We start from the raw sequence: 21,568 nt of genomic DNA on the forward strand, positions 1-21,568 counted from the left end.
TACAATGAGAAATAGGACGCCGCCTATTGATTTTATAATGGTTAAACTGAACCTTTCAGGGATTTATTCTGGCTTATTTGAGATCAGGATATGATAGATATTATGAGGTTTGTCATATACAAGGTTAAATGATTTGGAACAGTATTTATGAGTAGAGAACAAAGTAAATTCTGGCAGGTAAGACCACGAGAGTCCTGCTCATCCCACCTTTACAAAGCGATTGGCAGCCTGATACATATATGGATACAGGTAAAGCTGTCGATCACTGTATAAAGGGTGGGGCAAGCAGGAGTATCAGGTCTCCGCTAGGAGTCTAGTATGCTCTACTTTTTATTCAGAAATCATATAAAAATTATATAAAAATCTTATAAAACTACTGAATATATCACAGAGGTCAACATTGCCCTCTCTATCATATTCTACTATAGACAGAAATCAAGAGACAGGTTTAAAGGGTTTATATGTCTCTTCTTCTTTTTTGTGCAATAAAACGTTATACAGCTTCCCTATATGATTATTTTCTATCAGGGTCTCGATTTTCAAGATTTCTGTATTCTGTGACTCATTCACACAGCAATATTAAGGCTCTGCTGTATTTTTGCGCTGTATATATCCCCCCTTAAAGGATTGTTTTTGGGTCATCACTTCATTTATTCAGTCATGCCTGGTTATAGGGAAAATAGGGTAATGGCCACAAGAAAATGCTGACCTTACTGCCAACATTTCATGAAGCTGTTCCTATACTCAGTTCATATTAAACTGTAATATAGTGGTATAAAACTTTCATAAACTTCCCCCAAGAATAACTTATACAAATATAAGATTGTGAATTTTATATAATATTTCGAAGCTAAACTGCAATATGAATCCTAATGGATCCTAATCGAAGAATGATGTCCCTTCTTTTTCTTCTTTACATCCTATTGAAAAGACTGCTACAAGATATTCATACGTTCTGCAATGTGTGTATAAGGCCTAATAATAAATGTCTATTATTTGGGGGTAAATAGTTCATTTTTACCCTTCCCTGTGTATGACTGACATATTTTTCTTTCTATTTTTAGTGCTTTTAAGGCTTGTCATCCCAAGATCAAAAGCTTCTACTTTGCTGCTGATAATTTAGATGATATGAACAGGTAACGATATACGTCTTCTATCTGCGTCATTTTAAGTGTTGTCTATTCATAGATTGGAGAGTATGTTTTTTTCTGCATTTAAAATACTAGTGCCCATATCACAGCTGGTAAGACATTTGTCTTTATCCACAGACCCGAATAATATGACTGCTGCCCTTATTATCTTTTCTTTCCTCTAGTTGCAGAAACTATATGAACTCTTCTATGTTTTATTTATAATTGGTAGAACATAAATACAATGGGGGTTATTTATCAAACACCGGTGGCCCACATCGGGCCACTTCCCTGCTGGCTTCACCTCCTTCATGCCACTCCCCTGGCATGAAGGGGAAAATAATTGTAAATACTAGTGATACATTGGCTATTGCAATTATTTCAGGGCTTCTACGCCAGTGTTCTGGCGCAGAAGCTCAGATGAATAAGCCCCATTGTCCCCATTCTTAGGGGGGGAAGATGAACAGTCCTCACTGGCTTAATACCTCTGTATACTGTATATTATAAACTTTGGTACTTTGTTCCTTCTCTACTTCCTTCTCTTGCTGTTTATATGTTAAAGGGAACCTGTCACCAGGAACCATTTTTGAGCCACTTCCATGTCCCCACAGATAATAAATAACTTATCCCACTGTTTGTATAAAACTTCTGGCATTAGTGGTTAATACAATAACTTATATTAAAGTTTACCTGGCTCCTTGCCTAGTGATCGGTTCCCTTCAAATGGTTTTTTTAAGCATATTTATGTGGATGACTTGGAGCCTTAATATAAAATTAATGGAGTCCTGGGGCTTGATATGGAAAACCTATTTTCTTACTCAGAAATTGCTGAAAAATTTCACAGCTGGAGGTTACCACTAGAGCAGTGATGGCAAACCGTTTATACACCGAGTACCCAAACTACAACCAAAGCCCACATATTTTTCGCCAATGCGACAATTTAAGCAGTAACTTATTACTCCCTGCTTTTTCTACACAAATACAGTAGAAAGAAGGAAAATAAGTTTGAATTATCATTGTAGCTTTTTTCTAGGGTCCTGGGTTTCCCTGGACTGCAAGAAGCCTTGAGTCCTGTCTGGCGAACTCTGCCCTGGGGTGATGGCAAGGGTGCCAATATAGGGGGCTCTGAGTGCCACATCTGGCACCCGTGCCATAGGTTCACCACCACTGCAATAGAGGGTCCCTATACAGTCTTATCTGGGTTGCCTGTGTAGGACCAGGTTAAGGAAGAAAGAAACTTATGGAAACTTCCCCAATTAAGGCCACATTCTAGGCATGCAGAGACTTATTGCCATTGATGCTCCACTATGGGATCTGGGAAATATAGAAATATGTTTTCCAGGATGAGAAGGGGAAAACAATACCTCTTTTTACTACCTTGAAAGGCAGCTCCCTTAAGACCAAGCATGACTTTCAGGAAGCCTAATGACATGATGTAGGATTAAAACCCAGTATATCTATTTCAGAAGGAACAGATTCCAAACTGTAGACAGTGTTGTTTCGACGTGGTTGTGTATCTTCAGTATAGCGTAGGGAACTGGTTTGGCTGAGTGATGCATGCCCTTTCGATCAAGTTGACAACAGTTCTTAGTTTACTACGGATAGAAGACCAACACAATGCAGATTTGTGTGAAGGTTTATGCCATAATAACTATCCTCTTTGTTTCACATACAGTGAAGCAGACGGTAAATTTACTAGTCTGTGTACTGTTAGCTTACTGCTATCTCCTGTTATATTAGAGCCCTCACTATAGTGGATGCTCAGTTGATGTATTATTCACATCCTCTATTGCCACAACACACTTTATATCTCACAATAGTGGACACACTATACACAGTCCGTGTCCCCTATTTGTTCATCTCAACGTGTTTCCCCCACTGATTTCTGGGTTCTTCATGAGATTGTTATTTGTGCTGTAAAGAGAGACATATATGGTAGATCAAGATAAAACAACAAAACGCCAGTGTGTCCACTATTGTGAGATATAAAGTGTGTTGTGGCAATAGAGGATGTGAATAATACATCAACTGAGCATCCACTATAGTGAGGGCTCTAACATAGTCGTCAGCGAGAGAACGCTGATATATATTGTATGAGACTATGCCCCATTCCGCCCACTCATTGTCACGTCATTCAGAACACCTATTGGTACAGGCCAAGTGACCAATCATAGGGAGGACAGGAGGAGCTTCCGTGGGGATCCCATTATGACGTGTCCTAATACTGCTATAAATTTAAACTGAAATTTATACCATTTATGTCAGTGAAAACATAGTAAATGTAGGACAGTTTTTCAGCAACCAATCTGGCATAAGTGTGCTGCCTTTAACTTAGTAAAGCTGCTTTTACATCACATTTTTGCATACGTTCAACATGTACGCTGGAAAAGCTCCAGGCGTAAAATAGCATATCCATAGACAAATGTTGGTAGACTGAGACATCCTTTTTGCCTCCGTCTGTGCAATATATGTTACATACTGTGGAAAATATGGGATGGAAGCAAACTACGCCTTTCCATCCTGCTTGCTTCTGCTGAATGATGTTTATTCTCATTGAAAGCCATAGGAGGTAATAGGGGACGGATGCAAAGTATTGTATCCAACTCCAGTCCCCACTGAGTGGATGCTCTGGGAGGCTCCCAGTGATGTAATTGTCCATATAGGGACAGCCTTTTAGTAGGGAAGGTTATTATGAATTGATTTGAAAATGTAGTTTACAAATTCTTTGGAATTTGACTTTTTGATCTTCCTCTTCATTTGTAAGGCAACATTGTTTTGAAATAGTTAATAGTTACATATAATCAATTTACATAAAAATACAGAAATATTCTTTCTGCAGAGGACGACCCTCCCTTATCATTGTGTTTGTGTAATTTTTTGGCACAGAAACATTTCTTGTGTGTTGCCAGGATCCAATGACGATTGGCATTAAGGTGTATAACATAAGGACATCTTGCTTGATGCTTGGTTTAAAATGTTCCAGCCATCAAAATTTTTGAAGTTCTCAACATGTTAGTTAATATGCCAAACTTTCAATCATCGTAGACAGGACTTGATGGCGTGGGAGCAGCAGATATATGCCATTGTGTAGCCAAATGAGGAATATCTGCCAACACTGTTAGAAATCATAAATTCTAGAGATAAACTATTCTTCTAGACAAGATGTTAAATGTCATGAATCACTGACCTGTTCGAATCTTGGTACAAAATTATATTCCTTACTCCGAGCCCTCTCCATAGCCGGTAAGTCTTTGCTGCATAGTGCTAGCACCGATCGTGGGTGCTTTCACGGCGATCGCCGCCGGCAATGCTGCGATGACGTCATGGGGAGCGGTGATCCGTTGCCATGACAGCTTCGGGTCTCACGAAGGCCCGAAGCTGTCTCGTTTTAACCCATTGATTACAATGTGCTATCAGCACATTGTAATGAATGAGGAGTAAAATCCCCATATACTGCCATATTGCAGTATGGCAGTATATGGTAGGATCGATCAGACAACCTAGGATTAAAGTACCCTAGGGAGTCTGAAAAATAGTAAAAGTAAAAAAAAGTTTAAAAAAAAAAATTTTATAATAAAAAAACCTAAAAATTCAAATCACCCCCCTTTCCCTAGAACTGATATTAATATTAATAAACAGTAAAAATCATGAACACATTAGGTATCGCCGCGTCCGAAAATGTCCGATATATCAAAATATAATTACGCTTTTTCACTGTGTTTAACCCCGTAACGGAAAATAGCGTCCAAAGTCAAAAATGACATTTTTTTGCCTTTTTGGAAAATATAAAAAAATTAATAAAAAGTGATCAAAAGGTCGCACAGTCCTAAAAAGGATAGCAATGAAAACTCCATCAAAAGTCGCAAAAAATGACTCCACCCGCAGCTCCGTACACCAAAGTATGAAAAAGTTATTGCCGTCAGAAATGGCAAAATAAAAAAAAAAATTTGTACAGGAGGTTTTAATTTTTTAAATGTATGAAAACATTATAAAACCTATACAAATTTGGTATCCCCTTAATCGTACCGACCCAAAGAATAAAGTAGACATGTCATTTGTGGCGCACAGTGAAGACTGTAAAATCCAAGCCCACAAGAAAACGTCGCAAATGTGTTTTTTCACCATTTTCACTGCATTTGGAATTTTTTTCCCGCTTCCCAGTACGCGCCATGGAATATGGAATACCGTCACTACGAAGTGCAATTTGTTACGCAGAAAATAAGCCATAACAGAGCTCTTTATGTGGAAAAATAAAAAAGTTATAGATTTTTGAATGTGGGGAGTGAAAAATGGAAGTGAAAAAACTAAAAAAGGCCAAGTCGTTAAGGCGTTAAAGAAGGTTGAAAAAATACAAATGTCCATGACTTCCAACCAATAACTCCTGCAGTGTATCTATACTTTCCATCAGTGACTTATAGACTGTATCTGGGGAAGTGAAGCTACTAATGAATGGAATATTTGAGCTTATCTTGAGAAAAGTTCCCCCGTCCTCTTGAAGACACCAAGGTTATTAGAGCTCTATGTGCTGATAAGTGTCCCCTGAGACAAATCGCCTAGGTGGATAGTGGCAAAATAGCGCCCAGGAATTAATGTTTGGAGTTTTATAACTGGTCTCTGGAGAGGGAAAAGTTAACAGAAACATCTGGAAAAAGAATCTGATAGGAGGAGAAGAGAAGTAAACTCCTCTTAATACACCCCTTATAAATCTGCCCGCCTCTTGCCTATATACTCGTTTTTCCTTTCCCATAAAGGATTGGTGGAGATAATTACTGGGTGGGATATAAAGAGAATAACACATGTTGTCATTCATCATTGGCAAAGTGTGAAGAGACCCTCGCCACTAATTTACACCATGAATTTATAGGAGGAGTTACAGAGGTATAGAACTACCGGTATGCAAAGTTATAAAAGCAGACTGAATCAAATATGTCAGGACAGCTGATGTTTTCCCTGGCCAAAAGAAAATAAACATGCCCTTGCTTTTAAGAAAAAAAAGGGCTTTAAAAATTATGCAAATGAGCCAGAGTGGCTCCAGGCTCTATTAACACCTATAGAAACTAGAGACCCTGAGGCTAATTTGCATAATTTAAAAGCCTTTTTTGTAAAAACTAGTGCATAAGAATCTAAACAAAGACCAGATCCTGGCAGCGGGGACAGACACCAGCCTGTAAATGTACTTGGTTTACAATCCTTGATCCTGGTGGTAGATGTCCTGTAAAGAGAGGCAGCATGCAGTGAAACTTTATGCTAGCAACCCAATATGTAACCTCGTGTTATGATTTTTAGGTCATTAATGATTTTTGATTACCAGTCTTTTCAATTATACAATTTGCTGCTGTATTTGCCATGTTATATATTGTCCAACTGGCTGACATTTAGCTACAGGATATGTCACACTGGGAACTAGGAAATACAACTTCTAACATAGCAAAACAAATTTTATGACTTTATGGAAAATCTGAAAAAGCACAATTTCAGTGATGAAAAACTTTGCTCATGTCTAATGTTTCATACAGTAGCTACACACTGACCGCACTAAAATTTCCTCTACAATCTGATAATTCAGGGACAGTTACTGATATGGCAACCCTAAATATAAAGTTTAGCTAAATTGGTAAATCACTGTAAGAGAATTGTAAAGCAATGGTACGGTCAGGCTAGTTATCACATATCAAGGCATTGTAGCATGCAGTGACCAATAGGTGATGATAGGATAATGATGAAATATTTCATAAACTATAGTCAACACAAAAAAAAAAAATCTGTATGACAGTTGTTAGATTATTCCCCTGGTATAAGCGCTAACAAAAAGGTAACGTAGGGGCTCTACAAGCTGTGGAATACCTGCTTGTTCTTTTTTTTACTGAATAAACTATAGCATCTATGACCTTGGCAGTATATTTGGTATCATTATCTTGCTACTGAAAGAAACTGGATGAAGATATGTGCAATGTTCATTTTATTACAACACCCCACAACTACATGTTTGGTTCTATTGAGGGAATGGTAAAATGGCTTCAAAACACCTTCTTCATACGGTTATTCATGTAAACTTATTTCATGAAGAGGCCACAAAAATTAGAGGTGCCTCCTAGTAATCCAATGTAGGATGCCACTCATTGTGCATGTTAGGGTAATCCAAAATCCTGTCCAGGGTTATTCAACAAAACAAGTAAATATTGTGCTTTAAAGGGTTATTCCCACAAAACAAGTGAGGTGGAGCCTAACTTGCAGTTCAGTTGAGGTCTCAGTGATGAGACCCCCACATACCACGAAAACAGGGCATCTGATGGGGTCCGATGGAGGTACATTAGTTGCTCCCTGAAATCGGCGGATCAGCCGGCTGCGCATAAACGGGCTGACCCATTCATCTCTATGGAGCTGACGGAGATTGCCGGGTACGGCACTCAATAATATCTGTCAGCTCCACAGAGATAACCGGGCAGCCTGGCAATGCACGATCGGCTGCTCCAACCATCTGGGGATGCAACGAGGGGTCCGACTGTCCTGTGTATAGGGCTTAACTTGTTTTGTGGGAAAACCCCTTTAAACCTAAAAGCATATCCAATCTCTACACTCTAATGGTGGCTGTCCCCTCCTTTTACCCCCTCCATGTACATGTAGGAGGAACATATGAGACTTTTCCATGTACAGTTGTCAGCAGTTTCCATGTAAAGTTTTCAGCAGTTCAAGCTGTTAAAGAGCAAAACATTTTAGCCACCTCTCTGTTGCATAAACCTGTATTATTTTATTATTGTGATGTATTATTGAGTATATGAACTTTGTTTCCATCGTTTGTTTTTGATGAACCCTTGCTCTGCAAGACTACTCTACTCTACCTGCGCTTTCAATGTTTCATCTCATGTTTTCTAATTTACTTTGTGTTTATCCAGTGATCTATGAATCTGTTTGCAGATTAGATATAAATCTGTTAACATTTCCAGAACTTGTAACAGTGGTTTTTATTGATCCATGTATGACTCTCCTGTCCATCGTCATCTGCTGTAGCATCCTCTTCTCACAGAACTACTTGTGCCACTGTTAAGTGACTTGCACCAGATTACACACCTACATGTAGCTTATAAGTCACTTACTAATGTTTCTTTTTTGTTTAAGTTTTCCCACACATTAATTTCCAAGATATAACTTGGAGTACATATGAAACCTTTGAAGGGAATGAATGCTGTCATTTCCTTCTTTATCTGTCTCAAACAATAAACGACTATAATTATCCAAGGCAGTAAAATGCACTTTGGATGAACTTGCTGTGTTTTTTATACACCCAGTGGCACATAGTTTATCACCGGGATATGACCTGTAACAAGATCCTATTGGCTCTTAACTACAACTGCCAAAAGATGTCATATGACAGAGACCACTCCGGCCAAAACATCTGAACAGTTGATATCTCGGTTTCTTCAAATAGTCTGAACATGACTTGCACATTCACAAAATATTGCTCATTAGTTTCAGCAGAGTCTATGGAGCAAACATTGAGAACATTGTTTTACTGAGATTAATCCTGCTTCATGTCCTAGCCAATGCTTTTGACTTTGAGAAAGCTTTTTCACAAGTTCATCTCCACAAACTGTATTTTTATGTAAATCATCCGTAAATCTTTGTTATAGCACTACTCAATCATGATTTCTCTGAGTGTTGATAGTGATAGAATCCTGAGTCTATGTAGTCTAATTTGAATGTAATTTAAAGTTAGGGGCATACAGTAAAGTTAGAGCCCATGCAGGACATGACAAATTTTTTATCTAAGAGCTATAATCAACTAATGTCTATGACTGAGCATAGGGTACAACAAGGTCTTGTGAAATATCACTTTGAAGATAAAAGTTAGAATAAGTATTTGAATTTGAATAAAAAATGTAAGCAATCAGCTTTAATATCAATGGGACAGGATAGGACATGGCTTGCTGATCATTGGGGGGCGGGGCTGCCGTTACCCTCACCGATTGAGGATCCTGTTCCTGAATGAAGCAACTGGTTGAGCGTGTGTGCTGCTGCTCCATTCACTGTTGAATAGAAAAGAAGAGAAACTGTCGGCTTCCACAGTTCCATAGATGTAAATGGAGTGAGTAGGTGCTGGCTTAGTTTAGTGGTGGTATCAAAAAGAGAAACAGGATTCCCATTGGTAGGAATTAGTAATTCCTATAAATAATTTCCTATAAATACTTGGCTCAACCCCTTTTTGTCATCTGTCTAATGTTGTATAGGTTCCTTCTAATGCTACCGAAACAACAGTGGCCCTTCAAGACCAGGAATCACAAGACCTCTTAAGGTGTCCAGTGGTATCTGGCCCTAAGGTGTTAACAGCAGATCGTATAATTCCTTTTAATTTCAAGGTGGATTGTCTTCAAAGGATTGGACTTCTTTTCCCAGCAAATCCCACAGGTGGTTGAGTGACTTGAGTCATGGAAATTTGAATGCCAGAGCAACGCCTTGAAATTTTTTTTCATGTTTATTACAAAGCAATATATGACTATGACTTGTAAGCCATTGGTCATGGGAATCATTGTAAATCCCATATTGCTCAAAAATAGTGTTACTCCTCATATCAAAATACTGGACTGATTTCGGCAAAGTTTGTTACATAACATATGGCTGACAATGTAATTTTAGGATAAATAGTGCATACGTTTAGAATCCATATTTTAATATGTAAATACAGTGAACAATGTTCTTTTGATTATTTTACATTCTTTTAGGTGGATCAGTAGAGCTGCTGCTTCTGGCTATGCAGAGAGAGAGCGGATCAAGCAAGATCAAGGTAGATACAGGGTATAAATTCCCAGGTATCTGTAAAGATTAGGACATAGGGGGACATTTATCAGGGCATAGAAGCCCAGAATTAATCACAGTTACTACTGAAACTCCAATGATTGCTATTATTTTACCCTTCATGCCACCTCCACACACAATGGTTGTGAAGGTGACATGGCTGGCGGCAGAGTGCGCCGGCACGGGGCCTTCCTGCGCACTACCTAATCGATGCAACTGCTCACTGTAAACCACTGTAAAATGGTTTTTGCGCAAAACTATATCTGCTAGCAGCCTAAACCTCTGGATGTATCCAACAGTGCCGGAGGGGCGGGGCTTCTATCGTATGCAAGTGTATGATAAATCTCCCTTTTAGTCTTTATTTTATTTGTCACTCTCCATGTTCTGAGGCTAGACTTGCAGCTTAGCCCTAAGTGCTAAGAAGGCTTAAAAAGCAATTCTAAATTGCTACCATAAACCATCTACCATAAAAATCATGCTTGATTAAGTGGTAGATTTCCTTTAATGGAAAAACCATCCATTAAAATACATATTTATCTCATATTAATGTTTTAAACATTTTCATCTATACAAGATAATTCAAGCTTCTCATGCTGACAAGCTTATTATCCTCTGTAGAGGCAAGATGTGTAAAGTTGGGCAGTGGAATAATTTCATTTCATATTTATTTAAAATGATAAGGGAAGGTAAAAAAAAACAAGAACATAAAATGTTCTGTCCATACTTCAACTTCAAATTTTGACAGTCTGGTCCTAAACTCACTCTTTACACCTTCATCAATTATGTCACCTTTCTCTCTTCTATGACTAACTCCACTATTTGCTCCAGTGGCAAAGTGACACTTCCGGCCGTGGTGTAAACACTGAGTCTGATGGTTGGGTCACAGGATCATGTGATGTATTTATTTTTAAATTTAAAAAATTGCCATTGCCATTAAATTCCGCCACCATCAATCTACACTTTTCTTATAGCCCCATTTTTATAATAGGTACTTACCAAAATGTCCAATACACATAAACCCCCAAAATGAAGGGAAAATGCTTTAGAATTTTATAGTCAAAATAAAATATCTACCCAAATATGTGGTGTTCAGGTTTTTTCACCTCATACTGAACAATAATGTATAATTGTCAAATTTTAGATGTTGTATTATATATTCAATATAACATTATTTACATTAATATGCAACTGTCTACCTCTGCATCTCATTATTTACTAATTGTATGATATACTTTTTGTTAAAAAAAAACCTTGTGTATTGCAATTCACCATGTTTTGCAGACTACTGGAGTGAAAGTGACCAAGAAGAAGCAGAGACCCCATCAACTCCAAAACAAGACAGCCCCCCGCCACCATATGACACTTACCCAAGGCCAGCAGCTGTAAGTACTGTACTTCTAAGTTCATTTTTCATCAGTGACCTGTGCACTGCCAGAGAGTTGTTTCTTATTCCCTAGTTTAAACTAATGATGCAGTTGGTGCACCTAGGACATGTCCTAAGCACCCAGAGGACTGCTATTCCCATTTTAACCAAGTCCCTTACTTTCCAGAGCCACCCCATAGCACCTCACATGACAGATCCCCTGCAAACCTGATGGATAGATCAGTGGTTTAATAGCAGTGAATAACAATGCACTGCTTGAGACACAACTGTGGGGCAAATGCCTTATTTGCATACGGATTAAAATAGGAATCTTTATAGTGCAATTTGATATAACATGTTGCCAGCAGATTTTAATGATTGCAGAGGTGATAGAATCCCTTTAAATAACATTTATTTAGTATTTTTGTCAAAAAGCAAAAAAATTTTAAACAAACATTTTCACTATTCCCCTGTGATCACATTGCAGTGTTAGAAGGAACCATTTTTCCTTCAAATGCAGCAATTGCTATTGACCACAATATATGCCTAAAATGATTCACTTTCATATCATGCTGTGTTTAAGAGGCTAAATCCTCATAAAATAATTTCAGAAATTTTACTGAAGGATAAATTTTGTCTGTAAAGGAATATTGATGTTTGTGTCATGAAGTTTTTCCTCTTTTGCGGCAGATGTCGTGTGCCAGCCCCTTCGTGGAACAGAAACATGGCAGATTATCCTCCACCGAAACCTCACAGTCCCAATCTTCCCATGAGGAATACCGCCAGGAGCCAGCAGGAAGCCATGCTGATTCCCCAGTGCGCAAAACTGCCAGCCAGAGACGATCTTGGCAAGATTTAATTGAAACTCCCTTAACCAGCTCAGGACTTCACTACCTTCAAACTCTTCCTCTGGAGGACTCTGTGTTTACTGACCCCGGAGTAGCATCTCCAGATCACAGGCGGCAGTCAACACTTCCAGCTCCAAGACTTCATCAGCAAGATCATTATGGCCCATTTCCCTTACTTGAAGGGAATAGGTTACAAGTACTGAGTACTAGTGGAGCAAAACCACGCAGTTTTACACTACCAAGAGATGCAGGGTTAAGCCATTGTGCTCCCTTGTCTCCAGTGAGTATATTAGAGCCAACAGAACTTCCTCACAAAGAAGAAACAGAAGAGGAAGGTGCTTCCCAAGAGCCAGAAAAACCAGATGAAGCAAGTAAGTGCTCAGATTGTTCCTTAGCACAAAGAATGGAAAGTAGATGATCTTAAAGGATATCAACCACTCCAAAAACTAGAATACCCACCTTCGCTCATCTTCATCTTGATCCTGGTGCTGTCCGTCGTTATTCTTGACATGCTGGAATCACCATGAAAAGAAACTTATAATAAGCAGCACGTAGTGCAGGGACAAGATGTCTGGTGCTTTGGCTGCTAATTATAAACGCCCTATCTCTGTCATGCCGGGAGAGGGAGATGACTTCACGCGAGAGGCTACCTCACTCTCCCATGCTCTCTGCATGGGGGAGGAAAGTGTGTGGGTGTGCATAATTAGCAGCCCAGAGGGCCGGACATCTTGTCCCTGTACTCCGTGCTGCTAATTATAAGTTTCTTCTCTAGGTGATCCCAGCGTGACCCCAAGACTAGTGATGGAAAGCGCGGGATTCAGATGAAGAGGAGCGGATGTGAGTATTTCTAGGGTTTTTTTGTGTTTTTGGAGTGGTTGATTTCCTTTAATGCATCAAATAGAGACATGTCAATGAACTAAACACGTCATGGCTCACCATACACCACTGAAACCAACCTCGGCCTGTTAAATCTTTTTACAGTAGGTACGTGGTAAACACAAATCGCACAATGCTTCGGAAGTGATTCATTACACTATTGTAGCTGCCTCTAAGAGGTAATCTCAGCCCTTCTCCACAGCATTTACATTCTCCTTTACTCCAGGTAATGGATTCTATTTGTAAGAAACATAATTGATCTTTTTATAGTACAGAACTGACTGAGGTGCTTGTAGTCGGAAGGCTCTCACAGCATTGTTTATTAGTGCCATTAAGTGTTTCTTTATATAGACGGGGGTTTTTTTTAACTTTACACGTTTCAAAGCTTAGCATGTGCACCCAGAATACACCTTCCAAATCTGTACATATGTGAACGTGCCATGTCTCCATGATACACACAGCAGTCTGTACAAGCCAATGTCTCTCATATGATGTTTTTATGTGCTATAAGCTGTATGTTATGCCTGCCCACATTGTGATGTTTTCTTGTGGCTAAGTGTTAATCATGTACAGATAGAGGGTGTTTGAGATCCAAGAAGCTTCTTTTCTATATGATGGGTAGTAACCTACTGATATTGAAACAGGTTTGTTGTAAAAGTAGGGATCTTTTAAATGGATTCTCCTGGACAAGCTGCGTAAATTGTTTCAGCAAATCTTTAGGTGCTTGGGACAAGATAACTTAAATCATTGTTGGATTGTTCTGATTGCTCTTGGTGTGATGTCACTTAGTGAGCGCTATGCTCAATCCATAACTCATAGGCACAGTGCCGCCAACCATTAGATTTATGAGCCATAGGTAGTGTGTTCACTTATGGAAACGTCAAGTCCAAGACAAGCATAAGGAACTATGTCCATGGATGAGTATACAGGAGCTAGTACAGTATCTTGTTTGTATATTATTATTAGGGCATGTATGAACACAGAAAATTATATAAATAAACATAAAATGACATAAAATTTTCTAAAATACACACTTATGGATAGATGGAAAATAGAAGGGGATCTTGTTTAGCATAAAGCGTGTTATATAGAGGAGGAGGAGGAGCTGGCCACTTATTTTTATTTCTGCTATTTCTATGTTGAGAAGTCATGGAGGTGGTTCTATCTGTGATTGACAGCTTCCCTGTTATCCATACAGAAATAGTTGTCAGTCACCGATTTGAAAACAGAATCGTTTCTGTATGCGAAGGGGCCTTTAGTTTAAACTTTAAGCTATTTTTATCCTATAAGAATGTTTCATGTTTTCCATCTATTGTGGAGGGAACCTGTCATCAGTATTTGGCACACTGTATTGCAGCCTCAGGTAGGAAATCAGATGTCATTTTTAACATTTCCTCTGAAATTACACTATGGTTCTAGCTGATAAAGAACCCAAATAGGGTCATTGGAACTAATACTACCCATCCAGTTTCTAAAAGTGACTCATCTCCGGCAAAAAAAGAAGTTACTCTTGTCTGTTCATTTACACATGACTTTGAAGATAATTTTTATGTACAGCTGAGATGTGAAATAAAATAGGAAATTATAGAAAGGATGCCTACCTGAGGGGCTAGTCGTTTAGTAAGTAAAATCTGGTGACAGAATCCCTTTAAGGGTTTTTGCATACAGGCTTGGTGTGGTCAAAAGATTATTTGTGCTTTATTTAGTTACCCTAATAACTTAATGACTGAAAGTTTTATTGTATTGCATGATGACATATTGAGAGCCATATGAGAAATTGGAGCTACTGGGATCTTGTTACAAAAATAAAAAGGCACACTTATTGTATTTATAGAGAATTTAGAGTATATGCACAGGTATAGAGGCATCTGCTGTTATGTTCCAAAATTATCTAATTTTTTTAAATTACATTTTAAAAAAGGAAATACAAGGCATCATTATTTGAAAATTAATAAAGAGCCATAGATACCAGTATACCGTACATCATAGTTATTTTTGGGGGGTAATAGGGGAAATTAGCAGAAGTAAAAATAACCAAGTTTTATGAGCTTGTTCAAAAGGTCTAGTTGTTGCATAGGTTTTAAGGAGTTCTCCTATATCTGTCAATAAATAAATATTATTGTATGATAAAAAGTTCAACAATTTTGCAATATACTTTTTGTTACCATTCCTCATGGTTTTCTAGATCTCTGCTTGCTGTCAGTCTACAGGAAACTTCATAGTTTGCTTCCTGTGGAGAGAAATCTGTCCATCGTCATGTGATGTCACATAGATGCACAGCTCTGATTACTCTCTGTGATGCATAACTTGACTAGGGACAAGTGTCCTAAGCCACTCCTTTTGCTCCACCACCACACAGTATAATATCAGTCTCTCCTTCACATTGTGTCCCCCTCATCTCCCTGTCACATTGTAGCCCCTCTGATATTGTGTCACCAGCTCCTCCTCATATTAAAACCATCTTATATTGTTCCCCTCAGCAGCTCCCCCTCATATTTGTCCATCAGAAGCCCCCCTCATATTGTGCCCCTCACAGCTCCCCCTCCAATCATGCCTCTTGGCAGCCCCCCGCATATTGTTCCCCTCAGTAGCTCCCCCTCTTATTGTGCCCCCCAGCAGCCCCCTTTCTTATTTTGCTCCCCAAACAGTCATCTCTCTTATTGTGCCCCCACAGTAAAAGAGTAAACACACATACTCACCTTTCCCCATTCCCCCACAGCTGCTTCACTCTCCTGTTCTTGCTGTAATTAGATCTGAATCTGACAGGCAGATGACATCACTGGCTGGCTCTGCTACACACAGTAGAAGCAGAGTCACAGGAATAATTCAGGGAGCTGCCAGCTCTCTGCATTATCACTGTATTCAGCTCCTTCTGCATCCCCCCAGAGCCAAAAGAGTTGGTGAACCCGGGACAATACCTCTTGCTTGGCAGGACAGTGGGACAGAGCCTGAAAACCGAGACTGACCAGCTGGATCTGTGACGGTAAAATGACAGCAAGCAGAAATCTAGAAAACTGTGAGGAATTGATACAGAAAGTATATTGGAAAATACCAAAACATTTCATTATGCAAACGATAACATTTATTTTCTAAAACTGAACAACCCATTTAATATCTTTTGAAAATTGTATCACTGGGTTAGGACAATTGAGGTTCCATTTTGTAGACGGACGAATAACCGATAGCAAATATGTATAACGTATTTCTAAAAATGTCTAGGGTTGAGCGGACCCAATGTTCATCCAGAACTTCGGGTTCAGTGTTCAGGTTCACCCCGACCTGTAACATCTGCGATCAGTGTGTCAGTGCATGCATGCTGGCATTTTCCCTCGGATTGTTGCTCCCTAATGATCCTGGGTAAAATGGCGGCACGCATGCCAGCAGTGTTTAAGGGGTAACATCAGTGGTGGGCTCAGGTACTCGGCAAACCCAAATCTGGTCCTCTCATCCCTAAAGGTGACCCAAGGGTATTACATTTGCCATATGCAACTTGACTTAGTTAAAGGTGCTTGAGCTGTGGACCCTGAACCATATGGTAGGTTCATGTCTCAAACCATGAGACAAACGGGGACAGGAGCCCAAGCGTCCCAGTAAGATATAATGTATGGATCGGCCCCATGACAACAGCATGAGCTGTCATCGTGTTCTAGAACCCAATACATGCTCCAGTTTAGTCCTAATCTGGATGTTGGGTCCTGAGTCTGAAGAACCTTTGTTACTTCAGATGAATCCTATAGATTCCACCTAAATCACAAATCCATGATAAGTTTTTCAGCTTATTATGTGTATATCATAATTCTACTTTCAGTTTTTCAATGAGACTGCAATGCAGATGAGATCTAGAATTTCTTTTTTGTAATATAAAGTGTTGGAGGGATCACGTATATTATTCATTCTTTTTGGAAGCCTTTCGGGCCTGGGTGAGCTGCGGATAAGCCGAGGCCTGGCATGCCTTCCTGTGTGGGACTAGTGATGCTCATTGATGTCTGCTTGTCTCGCTGTGCGCCAGCAGTCTGAGGTAATTAGACATGGCAGGTCAGCTGTCAAATTAAGGAAAAAATCCTCCTCTGATTGTTGTATTTTTGGACACCTATTGGGACATAGGAAGTTGTACTGCTCTCACAAGATGTGTTATTTTTTCCAGCATTACCTCATTTATCTTGTCAGTCATTTTCTTTGCTGTTTCTATCTACCGCTCTTTTTTGTGTTAGGTGGATCATTATAGTCCTGGGGACAGTTTGTACTTTTGATGTTGCTCTTTATGTGTATATGCTATATATTATCATTATGTTCTATGGGCTTAAAAATAGCACGGATACAACTGATCCAGGCCAAATTGTACAGGGCCTAAAATATTACAAGCTCTTGTTTTTTCACTTATCACTGCATTTACTACATATTATTACTGTTGCTGACAATCTAGTATTTGCTTAGCTTATTTTTCTTTTTATTACACTACCCGAATGTTCAAATACATTTTTAACGTGACTGCTTCTCTTTAACTTGTCACCATTAAAATTCAGTAAAATATGTAGGCAGCTTGTTATAGATCAGTAGGAGCTGACCAGTGTCCTATCAGTAGACAGCATGTTATAGATCAGGATGAGCAGAGCAGATTATGCAATGCCATTGCCATGCAGCACATTATAGAACAGAAGAAGCTGAACGGATTGTTTGTCTTCTCCCATTGGCAGGCAGCATGTTATAGATCAGGAGGAGCAGATCAGATCATCCAAGGTCATTACCATGCAGCACTAGGAGAATAGTAGAAGTATATTGCATGTTACAGAACAGCAGGAGCTAACCAAATTATATATAGGTTGTTATCTCCAGACAGCATGTTATAGAGCAGGAGGAGCTGGAGACATAGCAAATTGTGTCCTATCTGTAAGGCTACATGCACACCGCCGTGAGCCCGCCGCCCCGTAGCACGGCGGGCACACGGCAGCGCGGGGAGAGGAGGAGGTGAGCGCAGCTCTCCATAGCGATGTGTGGCCGTGCACCGTACCGCTCCCGTAGGGCGCCGTGAGCCCACAGAAGTGTATGGGGGACATATATCGGCCGCATATACGTCGGCCGTATATACGTCCCCCATACTGTAGTGTGAATGTAGCCTAAGGAGCACATTGCAGAGCAGGAGGAGTTGTCCAGATTAGTGATAATGGGATCCCTATTCCTTGGAGAGTGGATGTGCTGTTATCTTGATTGGTGGGAGCCCCACAATCAGCCCCTCACCGAACACTTTGCTATTCCCTACGATGTAACTTGATACATTTGGATAACCTCTTAAAGAAACCCCCGGAGCAATAAGCAAAGGGGGACATGACTTTGGCATGGGGGGACCTAGAACGCTGGAATTTTTTATGTAGTTGTATTCATTTGATATAGGTGGGTTCTGCTTTGAGAGGGCAGAGTATGTAGGTTAGGGTGTACTGTGAGAAAGCCGAGTATGTAGTGTATAGGGTGTACTGTGAGAGGGGTGGGACCCAGCAGTATTTATCACTTCATGTCCTGTGTCTCTTTTCCGCTTTCTCTCACCAGAAGACATGGGGGGGTCGAGTCCATTTGAGGTGTCAAACGGCCTCTTCTGTCGCGGTGGAGGAGTTGGGTGGAAGTTGCAGGTGGACTAATTTTTAACTAATAGAGGATGTTAAACCTCATGGCGGCTGAGCTTTGGAAGTGGCCAGCCTGAAGGATGTCTTTATGGTAATGTCATCCAGGGGCGGGCACGGTGGTGAAGCACAGGAGTGAGGATCTTCACAAGGGTCATTGGTGCCCTTAAAGTGGACTGGCTCTGCTAGAATGGCAAGCCAGAGCGTGCCGCCCCTTTATTTCTGTCTGGCCGGTGGGCTGTACGTCAGGCAGCTGGGGATCTCACAGTATAGGTGAATCCCATTCCTAGCAATTCACCCAACTCCTCCTTTAACTATTTTAGTCTTGTGATTTAAATAAAGCTGTGGCCTATTTGACACCATAAAATAAAGTGTTTTGTGTTTATTTATACCGGACACAATGTTCCCCCTTTTCTTTTGAGCTGTTATGACGAAGTGTGGGTCCATCCCATATCCAAAAGTCAAGTGGAGTAGTAAAACTGGTTGCCTGTTCATCCCTTTTCAGGAGAGAAATGACACACTCACACACAGAGGTAGACACATTGCAGCACTTGCATGAGTGAAATCCGCACACGTCTTATTTTAATAACTGACTTCTCACTGCACCCGTGCTAGAGGTGCACCCACCAGCAGCTTGATTCCCTGCCTCATTCCTCACTATGGAAAGTGCAGTAGTATGTGATCCTAGACTGCATATCCTATCTTGTGTATCATCGTATAGAGCAAGAGGAGCTGAGCAGAGGGACCTAGACAGCATCACCAGCATCATTGTGTCTGATGCTGGATGATAAATCTGCTGTAGTTCATGACAATCTAGTAGTACTTTGCACCTCCTGTATGTAGTTTATGCCAGAGAACTTGAGCAAAGTGTTGTGACATTTGTATAACTGCTTAAAGAACAAGGTATACAGTCGGTCCCCTACTTAAGAACACCCGACTTACAGACGACCCCTAGTTACAAACGGACCTTTGGATGTTGGTAATTTACTGTACTTTACCTTAGGCTACAATAAAGAGCTGTAACAGTTATTAAATGTGTCTGTAATGAAGCTTTATTGTTAATCCTGGTTCTTATGACAACCCAACATGTTTAAAATCCAATTGTCACAGAGACCAAAAAACTTTGGTTGGGGTTACAATTATAAAGTATACAGTTCCGACTTACATACAAATTCAATTTGAGAACAAACCTACATAACCTATATTGTATGTAACCCAGGGGGCTGCCTATAGATCAATGGAATGTAATTTGCTGAAAAATAGTCAATTTTAGTTTTTTTTTAAAAAAATTAATATATCTATGAGATGACAGTAGCTAACGTTAATTTGGTTATTCAGAAATGAACCTAAATATCAAGCTGTGGGAGTCTGTCTATATTATACTGCTATTCCTGTTCTTGACTTTAATCCTTTTCAGGGATGTATCTGTTATGATCATCTATTCACCTCCCACAAATGTTATTTATATTGATAAGCAGGGATTTATTGGGGGAGATTTATCAAGCACTGGCACATCGTGCGTCAGTGCTTGATGTTAAAGAGGTTGTCCATGAATGAAAAATTTGTTATGCACAGATTGTGGGGGACTGTTCGGTTACAGAAGCCGCCTCCCAGTCCCGACCGCTGCCTTGGGCCTGCTACACACTGGAACAAATGCTGTAGCAGGCACACGGCAGTGGTCTGAACGGGAATGCCAGTCTCTGTAGGCAAACAGAGGCCTGCCAGCAACAGGAGAGGGGAGAATGGCAGTAGTGGGAGAGGTTAGCTCTTTCTTATTTTGAGAGCCCCAAGACATTGTGTATAATAAATTTTTCTTTCAGCCAGGAAATTCTCTGCCAGGTCCTGTGGAATTGCGGTGTTCAATTCTACAGAACAATGAGTCATTATCATATTCAAGCTGTCCAGCTCATTCATGAGTGGGAGGTACAGCCACACCCCCAGTGCTTGACTGACAGCCTGAATAATGATGTGAGGTATAATGGTGTAATGCCTCCACCATGTGCTTCCTGGCGCTGGCGCCCCCTGCAGCCTGTGTGTGTATAGGAGAGATACAACAGCTCCAGGCAGCCATGTTATAGCAGAACATGTCAGGTACTTGTGTAGCTGATGTCTGTGTCTCTTGCATGTGTATTAGGAGGGAGAGCATGTCAGAAGATAAAGCACAGACACTAGCAATGCTTTACTATGCATTACACACAGACATAAGTAGGGGGAGGAGAGGGGAGGGGTAACAGGGGTGACATCACTGCCTCTGACCATGTGACAAGCCTCATTTAAATAATAAAGTAAATATGATTTTAGAATGATTAATGTATGAATTGACTAGATAAAGGCTGGGATGGATCCTTGTGAGCTGCTCCAACAGGTAGTGGTGACAGAAATAGTGACAGAGACCTGATGACAGGTGTCCTTTAAATTAAAAAAAAATTTCTCTGACTTTGGTATTGATGACGTATCCTTGGGACAGGACACCAATATCAGAAAGGCTGAGCTGCAGTACACCAGCATGGCCACTATGCAGTGGATGGGGTGACAGATGAAGGACCCACTACAATATAAAATTAATGGCCTACACCATTATTTCGATATTGATGGCCTATTCTTTATGCCTTAAATAGCACAAAAATAGTTCAGTAAAGAAATGAAAGAGCATATCTCAAGTATAAATGATGTAATGTGCAGAAAGACACAAACTAGAAGCCCATTAATGTGCAGTTAATAACAATTAATAAATGATTACAAGCTGTAAAAATTGAGCATTTTCATTTCCTCTAATAGTTTTTTCTTTGTGAATAATAAAGACCACACCGCCTCCAAAAAACTATTTATCTCTGGCATTGCTTGTGACATGTTCATCTTTCTTGGAATCTGCTACTTTCTCCGGGGAAATAAAAATACAATATTGTAGCAGATAATGATATTTCTCATGCCAATGAGATGCATTCTGCT

The 21,568-nt window shown here is 39.9% G+C and overlaps 1 protein-coding gene across 5 annotated transcripts in view; it reads left to right on the forward strand.

Annotated features, from left to right (window-relative positions):
• The window catches only part of CNKSR2 (connector enhancer of kinase suppressor of Ras 2), a 219,998-nt gene that overhangs the window by 168,253 nt on the left and 30,177 nt on the right, over positions 1–21,568 (forward strand). For all 5 annotated transcript variants that reach the window (XM_072137974.1, XM_072137976.1, XM_072137978.1 and 2 more), the window contains 4 exons: positions 1,065–1,136; positions 9,848–9,909; positions 11,202–11,302; positions 11,974–12,502. In XM_072137974.1, the coding sequence (XP_071994075.1) occupies positions 1,065–1,136; positions 9,848–9,909; positions 11,202–11,302; positions 11,974–12,502 (764 nt within the window). The remainder of the gene's footprint in view (positions 1–1,064; positions 1,137–9,847; positions 9,910–11,201; positions 11,303–11,973; positions 12,503–21,568) is intronic.

This window comes from Engystomops pustulosus, chromosome 2, assembly GCF_040894005.1.
Source record: "Engystomops pustulosus chromosome 2, aEngPut4.maternal, whole genome shotgun sequence".
NCBI classification, from domain to species: Eukaryota; Metazoa; Chordata; class Amphibia; order Anura; family Leptodactylidae; genus Engystomops; species Engystomops pustulosus.